At 36.0% G+C, this 11,465-nt stretch overlaps 1 protein-coding gene across 5 annotated transcripts in view; it reads left to right on the top strand.

Annotated features, from left to right (window-relative positions):
• Window positions 1-11,447, top strand: part of CCNH (cyclin H) — a 21,344-nt gene extending 9,897 nt beyond the window's left edge. Inside the window, exons 6-9 of one of the 5 annotated variants that reach the window (XM_081826611.1) lie at window positions 3,361-3,431; window positions 5,949-6,060; window positions 8,963-9,023; window positions 10,800-11,447. In XM_081826611.1, the coding sequence (XP_081682737.1) occupies window positions 3,361-3,431; window positions 5,949-6,060; window positions 8,963-9,023; window positions 10,800-10,805 (250 nt within the window). In that variant the 3' untranslated portion in view covers window positions 10,806-11,447. Of the gene's footprint in view, window positions 1-1,187; window positions 1,253-3,360; window positions 3,432-5,948; window positions 6,061-8,962; window positions 9,039-9,559; window positions 9,727-10,799 lie in introns of those variants that run through there. The other 4 variants (XM_031033771.2, XM_031033764.2, XM_006727806.3 and 1 more) reach the window with 4 other exon arrangements.
• The last annotated feature ends 18 nt before the right edge of the window (window positions 11,448-11,465 follow it).

The following is an 11,465-nucleotide window of genomic DNA, read 5'->3' on the forward strand; positions in this document are numbered from 1 at the left end:
GCACAACGTGCCCTCTTTAATACCCACCACAGTCTAACCCATCCACCCACCCCCCTCCCCTCTAGAACCCTGTTTGTTTTTCAGAGTCCATCATCTCTTATGGTTCATCTCCCCCTCTGATTTCCCCCCTTCATTCTTCCCCTCCTGCTATCTTTTTTTTTTTTAAACACATGATGTATTATTTGTCTCAGAGGTACAGATCTGTGATTCAACAGAGACTGAGTTTTTAAGTGAGATTCATTTGTGACTATAGTCCTTTATACGTACTGTGGTTGGAAGGGGGTTGGTGAGGGCAACTGAGAGAAGAAATGAAATGACCTTTTATGTATTTTTTTTAAGATTTTATTTATTTGAGAAAGAGAGAGCAAGAGTGCAGGAGTAGGGGGAGAGGGAGGGAGAAGCAGACTGCCCGCTGAGCAGGGAGCCCAATGCAGAGCTCGATCCCAGGACCCTGAGATCATGACCTGAGCCGAAGGCAGACACTTAACTGACTGAGCCACCCAGGTGCCCCGTCAGCTTTTAAAGAAATTTTTTAAAATTGAGTGTCTTTGAGCTGAGAGGATCCATTTTATGACTAAAGTAGAAGTAAATCAGGTGATCCTCGGAAGACTGATAGAGTTGTCTGTAGAGAGTGAATGTAGAAGTTTTGTGAACTGGTAAGCAACATGCGCACAGCAAATATGTCTGCCTGGTTTATCATTCTCCTGCTGTGGAGCAGGTGTGGCATGTGGAATTCAGTAAAGATCTACTGAATGAATAATGCTTTAGGGAGTGTCCAAATGAATTGCATTCAAGTTGTAGACACCTATAGCTGATGCATAAATGCACAGTGAGAAACCAGGCTTTGCGATAAGCCCTTTACCGGAATTAAGTTTACTTGATTCTTTGGTGCATTATCTTGTGCACAGATTAAACATTATTTTCATACTGATTTGTAACTCAAGCACAGGCTAGTAGCAAATTAGATTTTGTAAATTTTTATAATAATTTCTCTATGACCTTTGAAGTTCTGCCTGATCTTATTCCTAGAGAAAGATGATGAAATTTTCTGAACTTAAACTTTCTCCATGTTTGTAATCCCCTCATCCATAATTTCAAAATCCGTGATAATGGTGCTTAGCAAACATGAACAGATGTGATTTAGTCTTTATTCAGCTTAATCGGAGCGTTTATATGTTTCCTTACAAAAATATGAATGTAACTGGTCACAGGCTACTTCCCCAGACATCACTGGACTGTTGCACATTTCATGGTACTTTCCCTAGGTTCCTTTTCCAAAACATGAACAATTTATGAATTTCAAAACAAATGCAAGATTAGGGATTGTGGGCTTATGTTTAACTTATGGTATGCCTCTTCTCCACAGACACAGCTCACCAAATGTACATAAATATATACATTTAATCCCAAAGTGATCTGTACCTCCATTTATTTCACTAAGCAGAACTTATCAAGTGCCTGCTCTGTGCCATGCACTGTACTGTCAGAATGAACAAAGCTCTCAATCCTTGTTCCAGTTAGGAAAGATAGCCAGCAGATTGTTGAGATCTATGGAGTTTAGGGGTGCAGGTTCCATTCTCTAAGAGAAGAAAGCCTCTTTTCCACAATTCAGATAGCCAAATGTTTGATTAATCTGTTGAAGCATCAGATCTGATGCAGCGTATATGCAGATTCCCCAGTGGTGAGATTCTTCTTATGTAAATGGAGAGGGATGAAGTTTATGTCATCTTGGAAGTGTAGTTAAAATTTCAGATAGCCGAAACTGAAATTGTGGTAACTTGGGCTCATGGCAAATTAAATACACTTTTGAATTTCCCAGGGACTATAAAGAGTTGGGCTTTTTTTTTTCCTTTGAGGAAGTATTTGTAAATCATTCTTAACCTCTGATATACTTTGCAAACTTTGCGGACACATTGGAATTACCTTTACATTCATTGCTGGTTTCAGAAAGGGAAAGCCCTTGTCCTGTTATATTCTGGATGATCGTTTAGGTTAATACTCATAGGATGTTCTTTTGTTAGTTCTGAGTTGTCTTCTTTTTTACTGGATTTCGAGATTTATTTTTCATCTCCTAGTTTGACTTCTTAAATATTCCTGCTTATGGATTTTTTTTTAATCAAAATGTTAAAATTCTAATTCAGGATGGAGATGGAGTTGCTAACTTAAAGGCTTGTAGAAGTAGAATCTGGTCAGCTAACTCTTAGAACCAAATGTATCACTCTTAATGTTAGGAAGTGGAAAAGAAAGAAAGAATAAAAAGAGACACAAGAAGATGCCAAAAGTGTGAGGGGTTCTAGGGAGAAAAAGGAAAGGAAAAGACTAATAGTTATTTTGAATTACTGATAACCAGAAATGTATTAATTGTTAAGGGAGTTATTGATTTTTATATCTAAAATTAATTTCCATCATAGATGATGAAGTTGTAACATCAAACTTAGTTATCAAAACTTACATATCATTTAAATAATCTGGAAAGTTTAAAAGATAGCAACAGAACTGCCTAAAAAATCATCTATTGTTGTAACTGTACTTCACCATTTATTCATTTTGCCGTTTTTCAGAGAAATTAATAATTTTTTTGCACTTGTGTTTGAAAGATTACTTATGCCTTCACAGTCTGTTCACTTGGGCTTTTATCTATTATATATACACTTCAGAGGAGCCAAAATATTTAAGTATAGAAATTATTTTTATGCTGCTATCATTGGTTCTGAGAAAAACAGATAATTAGGCTTTATATCCATTTATGGAAAAGTAGTAACACTTTTAATTTGGACTCTATGTAAATACGATTTAATAGATTTGCAGAGCATGAGGATATTCTTAACTGGTTTGAATACCTATTAGTCCCAAGAGGAGTGCCTGTAGTTTAACTTGATATTAAGGGGAGAGAGAATTCTTACTAGTACCGTGTTCCAGCTCTGCTACTTACTAGCTTTATATGACTTTGGGCAAGTTACAAGATCATGACTTGTCTGTGCCTGTGACTCAGATTGCTCAAATTGTTCAGCTGCTCAAATTGCTCAGATTGTAAAACAAAGATTCATAGAGTTTATGTTAAACACTTAACAGTAGTAATAATCAAAACTTTAAATGTTAATTCATAACCATTTTCCCTCTGGCAAATTAATTTGAGCATTAAACATCTTTTAAACTAAGTTGTATTAAATCCTTAAGACTGTAATAGTTATATTTAGTTTTGTGGCGTTCAAAGTATTGTTATTTGATACTTTTAAAGTAAATTAATTTTAAAATTGCCCTTGATGAAATGAACGTGGGGGAAACTAATTTATGATGTCATATTTCTCAAAGATGCTCTATGTGTTCAGTAGATTAAAACTTTTTTCCTTTCTTTACCAGTTATTTGTCAGAAAGTCTGATGCTGAAAGAGAACAGAACTTGCTTGTCACAGTTACTAGATATAATGAAAAGTAAGTAAAACAGGATACTTTATAAAATGTTCTGCTATTACAAAGCTACTTTCTAAATATCATCTTGAAATTTAACTTGAGATACATAGATTGTTGTTTAGATTTACTTTCATTGAATTAATGGATCATGGAGGCATGAAGGATACATTCGTTGGTGGAGGACAAGTAGAGCGCTCATGAAAGGAAGTAGTTTGTACACATAGAGAACTTACTAGGAAAGTGAAAATAGGAGATTCAGAAAGAGTTAAGATTTAAAACAGAGTCCTTTTGAAGCGTACACAGATATATGACAGGCACAGGAAAAGATCTAAAGGGGACCAAATTAAAGATAATACTTAAATGTGGAAGTTTTTTTGTAATCAGCTATAATTAGTTAATACACGTTATTTGCTAGTCATGTTGATATTACAAAAGCCGCGGTTCTCCACCGGGTGTGATTTTGCAATGTCTGGGACACTTTGGCTATTAGAACTTGGCGGGGGGGGGGTGGTGCTGGCTACTACCGGCATCTAGTAAGAATGCTCCTAAACATCTTATAATTCAGCGTAGCCCCTTGATAGGCTGAAAAATGGCTCCCCAAAGATACCCACGTCCCAATCCCTGGAAACTGTGAACGTTACCTTAGAAAGTCTTTGCAGATATGTTGAAGTTGAAGATCTTGAGATGGGGACTGTATCCTGGATATCCAGGTAGGGCATAAACGCATCACAGGAGTCTTTATTAAAGAAAGGCAGAGGGAGGTTTGATACAGAAGGCAATGTGAAGACAGAGCACAGGGGAAGATTTGAAGATGCAAACCTTGAAAATTGGAGTGATATGGCCACAAGCCAAGGGATGCTGGCAGCCACCAGAGGCTGGAACGGGGAAGGAATGGATTTTCCCCTAGAACTTCCAGAGGGAATGGGACTCTGCTGACATTTTGATATTGGCCCAGTGAAACGGATTTATTTTGGGGCTCCAGAACTGAGAGAAGAGAATCCATTTCTGTTGTTTCAAGCTTTACTGAATTTAGAGTAATTTTTAATAGCTGACTCAGAAAACAAATATAGCCCCTCACAACAAAGAATTTTTCAGCCCAAACTGTCAGCAGTGCCAGTGTTGAGAAACCCTGTCTTAATGGTTGAGTTCGAGATTACCCACCCCTCTCCTTTCTTCATTCTTGCCTGTGTGTCACTGAAGGCTCATGGCTACTAAGTTTTAGGATTAAAAGTCAATTGTGTTTGTCCCCCAAACTTTTTGTGCTACTTGCCTTGTTAACTAAATATGTAGTTGAAATACTGGGTAAACTAATAAAATAGATTAAAAATCATGATCTTGGATAAGGGTAGTAAATGAGGGTACTTTTTATATGTTTTATGTTTCAGAAGGTAAGATGCTTCAGGGCATGTAAATATCATTTCTTGATTCTCTGCTTGTGAAATGATTTTGAGGGCTTCCTTCAGTTGCCAGTGATGGATTTGTGATTTAGGAATTATAAAAGTGTAGGTCTTCAGTTCAACCACTAGAGGGAGCACTTCCGAAGCTAACTGTGATTTGGCCAGAGACCGTAGTCAGGATCATGGAATTTAGTAGGTAAAAGGAGCTGTAAAGATAACCCACTGTGCTCATTGTACAGCTAGCAGTTTTTTGATTTCTTCTCAGTTCCTTTATTTTATTCCACTTGTTGTAACATGAAGTAAGAAAAGCTCTTGACTAAACACTCAGAGCTTTAACATATTAAGGTACCTTATTCATCATTTTTTGAAACGAAGATATTAAGCCACAAGTATTAATTCAGTTGAAAACACTGCTTTACAAGCCAGCAAGCCCCACCTATTTGGCACATGTGGCTGGCTAATAATAAGGCCTGGATCTCTCACCATTCCCCTAAAAATTCTTGAGATTTATATTCTTTGGTTTATTGTAGTTGAATAACATAAACAGACCAGGGTAGAGGACATGTTTGCAATTGTAAAGTCACTGACACAGTAGTTTACTTTTAGCCTAAAGAGAATATTTTTGTTTTCTTGGTGATGCTTTATTGTGTAGGTTCTGCATTTTGTTGAAGCAAAGGATCATTGACACATTTTTACTAAGCATCTCCCTTTATTACATGTCGTGTAATAATGGTTTCCTTTGTAAATAGGAAGTACAGTCTTTGGGCCACCATCTGTAGTCTAGAATGTTATAAATACAGTTGGCAGAGAACAAAGCATGTTCACTAAATCATGGATTTTTAAAGCCTTAAACCTGAAAAAGTGACCATGGTAGGATTTGGAAAAAATACTGACTAGATTATAGAACATGCTTCTTTTTATGCTGTATATGATATGGGCTAAGCAACAGAGCTATAATTACTTGAGGTATGGTATTCATTGGGTTTTAATGCAGAACACTGCAAATCCTGGTAATAATCACATTTCAAGAGTTTTGTTTATTGTTCCCATAATAAGATGGGTATATACTCAGCTCCCTTATAGGAACAGGACTTTGTATTGTCCAGGATAACTAGGATAAATCTTTTTTATCTCCACATAGGTATGAGAAACTTGGTAAAAAAATATGAGCCACCCAGATCTGAAGAAGTTGCTGTTCTGAAACAGAAGTTGGAGAGATGTCACTCTGCTGAGCTTGCTCTTAACGTAATTACGTAAGTAGATGGGAGTGTTATTCAAGGATGGATATAATTGTTACTGAGGCTAGCTCGTCCTTAAATCACTTAATTGGTAAATGTTTGCTTTTGTGGGGAAAAATGACTTACCCATTAAGCTGGATTGTTTTTAACTGAGTGGACGTTTCTAACAGGATTAAACATGAGGTAACAGTTTGGCTTACATATACAGTTCTCCTCGTATGACTGATGTGTTCTTTGGCTTGCGGGCCCTGTCCCATTGCTCCTCATGGGACCTCTAGAGTCTTTTTAGGGAATCTCTGAACCTCTTCTTGCCCTTTTAATGTCTGGGTTCTTAACAGGTCTGTTATCTTGTCTGAGAGAACAAGTATACTGTTTCAGATTTACTTCTGTTCACTAGAGCAGGGAAAGTTGGCCTGTTTTCTTTCAGGGATAAACTTTAAATTGAAGACAGAACAAGTAGGAAAATGTGTTGTTAGATATTTTCTTGGCAGCTATAAGGAACACCTATAATGTCTCTTACTGCTTTGTAGGCTGAATGTGGAAATCACAGAATTCGGGTTCTTTATGCTTTGCAAATTGAAGGATCCACTCAAACCTTCTTATCTTTTAGGAGTTTAAACAAGTTGGGGGTCTGGGCAGGTAATAAGAATGGGAAAACTATTGTTTTCTCTTTTCTGTGGAATACATTCTGATTCAAAAGTTCTACCGTATTTGTTAATATTTAGTGGGAGTTAGCACTGCCATCTTACATTTAAGATGCATCTGAGATGTTTCTGATCTCTGTAATTGATGAGTATACTGTACTGCATAATGTCTGAGAAACCAGAACAGTGTTGTTCCATGGCCTTCAGATCCAGGTACACATGGCTCAAAGTCCCAACTACACAGTCGCAGTAGGAGAATATACAAGGATTTATGAAACATGCAAAATGTGGGACTACTTTATTATATACTAGCTATCATTGCAAAGCATGGCTTAGCATAGAACTTAAAATTGGTAGATCTCACTCGTGGGTTTCAGTGGTAACTCATAGAAATGAGAGTGATAGAAGTAAAGAAATGTCGACTTGAATAAATCAGAGTATTGCAGCACTGATTATATTCTCTTCACATTGATTTTGAAATGTGCTTAGACCAAAGGTTGGCAAACTCTGGCCCACAGGCCAAATGTGAACTACTTTATTTTTTTTTGTTATGTTTGTTTGTTTTAGAAAGACAGAACTTGTGCTGAAACAGAGACATACCAGTTAGTTTGCATGCTCTCTGTGGCTCTTTTCACGCTGCAGCGGGAGTTAGGTAGTTGTGACACAAATGGACTGTATGGCCTATGAGGTGTAAAATATTTACGATTTGACCATATAAAGAAATTTATCACCCTCTGGATCAGACCATTGAACTGGTAATCTACCCTTCTAGCTAGGTAACTGAATGGACCATAATCCAAAATTCCTAATTGCCAGAGTACCTCTTATTCCATCTAAGTTTCTATGTGCTTTTTGTACTATGTCAAGGAAATACTGCATCTCTGTGAGTACTTGGGAGGGGCTTTTCAGACGGTCTAAAAAGGACTTTTTTTTTTTTTAATCCAGGATAAAATGCAATAAATAACAAATTACTAGAATGAAATAGACAAAATATAAGCTGAAATTTTATTAGATTTCAGTAGTCAGAAAATCGATGGAATTGCTCTAAAATTTTCTAAACACAGTCTGTTTCTGTACTTTACCTTATTGCAAACTGAAAATGGTTCATGGCTGGTCCATGGACCACGCGGACAGGCACTACTTTAGGACAAAATAATTTGTTTTCTCAGTCTTTAAAATTCCTTTTTCTTTTTTGTACACAAACAGTTAACTATATTGTCATTACTAAAGTCAGTAAAGGTAAACCAAAGTTCTCTTTGACCAAAACCCAAATCCAGCTGTGACCTCAGAGGTAATACCTAGTTGGTTTACAGTTGCCAGTCTTTTCTCTGCGTGTGTGTATGTATGTATGAAGTAAGTTGTTTTTTCTCTTTATTAATGCTTTCATACTAATTGTACAACTTTTATGGTATCAGTCTGTAACTCCTGCCAGTCTGGGTGAGAAAACAGTTATCACATTATTATTGTATTTTAATTTGTATTTCCCCTGTTACTATGAGGCATTGATGTTTCCATTTTAACAGGCATTTGTATTTCTTCTTCTGTATTGCCTGCTTACAACCTTTGTGCAGTTTTTGGTGTTACTGTCCTGATTTGTAGTTATTTATTTTATATACTTGTCTTTTCCTATATATCCTACAGCTATTTTCTTGTTTCTTTCACCTTTATGGTATTTTTCACCTTTATGGTATCCAGGAGATTTGTGTTCTGTTTTATGCTTCTACATTTGAATACCTTTTCTTACCCTTTAATCTTTATTTTGCTTTGTGTTCAGCAATTAAAACATTTAAAATTATTTGTGAATTGTGAGGTACACATCTCATATTTTCAAATAAAATCTGTTACCTACCCATTTTTTAAAAATTCATAATTTTCCTGTTACACGTTCATTGTAGATTAAATTCCTATATATACATCGTTTTTTGCCTATCTGCCCTGATCATTGATGCAATTAATTCTTGAAAATAACACACTTTAAATTACTTTATCTTTTATATCATAGTGTTTTGATGATAACTGACAAGGGACAGGGCCCCATACTTTATTACTTTCAGATTCTTTTTGCTCTTTTTGCAGTCTTGCACATCAGTTATACTTGACAGGTTCAGTGAGAAATTTTATTAGGATTTTAGTTAGAATTGCATTGGATGTAAAGATTAATTTGAAAGAGAATGTCTTCCTCTCCATAATTCATCTCTTTCCATCTACTGCACCTTATTTTATAGTTTCTGTTGCCAGTTTTAGATTACTTATTGATGGCTGCTCAATTACAGGAAGAAGAGGAAAGGGTATGAAGATGATGATTATGTCTCAAAGAAACCCAAACATGAAGAGGTATGTTCTCCAAAGGTAAATTTTAATTTATTCTTCTTGTAGAATGGTCTGACTATACTGTTAAGATTTAATTTTTCCAGAATGCAAGCATTACAGAAGTGTGGGCTTTGAAGCCTTCATTTTTGTTTTTTGCATTTTTCTTTTATGTATATTGTCTTGTTATTATGTCTTGTCTTACCCTGTACTGAAGTGGTATGATAGTTAATTGTTGAAGAATCCTCCCTACGGTTATAACATGCTAAATTTCTGCTCTGTTTTTGACTCTCCAAGGATTCCTCTTACCCTTTTCAAAAATATTGTACCTTACATGTCAGATATAAAGTAAGGTCACAATTGTAACCTTTACTCCTGTCAGTTGGTGTAGTCTTGTGAGACCAAGCCATATTACTGTTAAGATTGAACTATTACAGATTTTCCTGGTTTATTACCTTCCTGTAATCAGAGTAAAAGGAGAAAATTTTCCGGAAAGGTGAGGTAAACAGTGCTGTTATGCTTCAGTATATTGTTATTCTTACTACGTTTTTTTTCCTTCTTAGGAAGAATGGACTGACGATGACCTGGTAGATTCTCTCTAACCATTTGAAATTGACTTTCCAATGCTAACTAATCAACAGAAGGGTGAAGCAGATCTGGCATTTAACTTTATTGAAAAATGAAATAACGTGAAAGCATCAAATATATTAAACTTTTCGATTTACTTAAATTTTCGGGTTTTTTTTCCCCTTTCAGGATAGCTTTATGTGAAATAAAACATCTGAAAGGAGCCAGAATAGCACCTGGTTTAGTCTTGCCCCATCATGACTAGTATCAAATCAGTCTTTCTACAGTAGTAGAAATTTGTGTATATTTTAAACAAAAGCAGCAAACCTTTTTTTTTTTTTTTTAGGAAAAAAGGCCACAAAACAATAAAACTGAGTAATCAGTTTTAAACATGCTAGTTTTTTGCCCTCTAGAAACCTTCGTAAATGCCTTCTCAAATGTCATCGTGATATACTTAGCTTTATTGTATGTAACTACTGAACTACCAAATGCACTTCAACTGTTAAGTGCTTCAAGTGAAACTGTGAAAGCTAGTTACCCAGGGTAATCATAATTAGTATTTGTCCTCAATTAGTTACGTGAACACATTACCAAATAAATTCTAAAGAAGAAATCAAATAAACACACAGTCTTGAATAGTGCTCTAGATAAAAAGATTAAGTTACTATAGGTCGGCAGATAGTCGCAAATTGTATATTCAGTTCAAAACACATTACTCAGGTGAATCCATATAAATCGGTGTTACAGTTAAGAACTTACCAAATATGTTCAAGAAATTTAATTCAAATTGAAGTGAGTTGATGTAAAATGTAACTGCGGACTATGGTACTAAAACACTTGGGTATGGATCTTGGCTGTCTATTTCACTTTGTGACTCTGGTCAAGTTCTGAAGCTCTCTGCCAATTTCCCAAGGTGCAAATAAGGAAAATAATGCTTACTTTTCCCTGGATTAATGGGACTAGTGCTTGCATATACTAAGTGTTCAATAAGTGTTGCATATTAATAGCATTTGTTCAGATATTTAATTGTGATCTTATTCGGTTTCTAAGTTGGAACCAAATTATGAATGTCTAATTTATTCTAGAAAAATGGGTTGCAGGAATTCTGAGAAACTCAGTAGCCCTGTAAATCTGTTTGATGGATACACAGCTGTTCTCAGTGTCAGTGCATCCCAGGCTGCACTTAGCATTAGAATGTAGGTACCACTTTAATTCTAATAATTCTTTACGTTTCAGGTTTGAAGTTTTTGATTTAATTCCTTCTCATTGTGGAATGAGGAATGCAATTCATGAAGTATGATTTTACAAACGTGGACTGGAAGAAGCCAAAGTTGACAATCTTCCAGTGCAGTCCAAGTTAAGTAGCAATGCTGCTAGCCTCTAGACAGCATTGCAGAGTGTTCATAATTTATCTTGTTTCTCTTTTAAGTCCCTAAGATTTGGTATCAGAGCAACGTCCACATTTATTTCTGAAAAGTCTCCTAACCAGCCCCATTAAAAAAAGTTTGAGGTTTTATTTCATGTTACTGCAAGGAGTACAAAGGCAAATGACACATTTCCTATTCCAGCTTAAGAGATAAAAATGGCATTAAAATATAAAAGGCAGAAGAGGAAATTTCAGCCTGGGGAATGGTGGATGATAGGTCAGTGTGGCTGAAGACTGAGGGGTGATTAGTGGGGGAGGATTAAGTTGCCTAGCACTAGAATGTTGAAATGTTTTTGGAGATGTCACTGGTCCATATCCCTTCCACTCTATCCTTTATCCTGTAACCCAAATGGGCTACTGCCATAGTAGTCCAGCTGTAAAACAGAAGTGAGGGAAAAGTAATGGGAACTGACACCAAGGGAAAGTAGCACAGGAAAGCAGATTGGGTGTTTGGCTGTTGAACATCACTGTTCACC

This window comes from Leptonychotes weddellii, chromosome 7, assembly GCF_054177405.1.
Source record: "Leptonychotes weddellii isolate Sample4059 chromosome 7, ASM5417740v2, whole genome shotgun sequence".
NCBI classification, from domain to species: domain Eukaryota; kingdom Metazoa; phylum Chordata; class Mammalia; order Carnivora; family Phocidae; genus Leptonychotes; species Leptonychotes weddellii.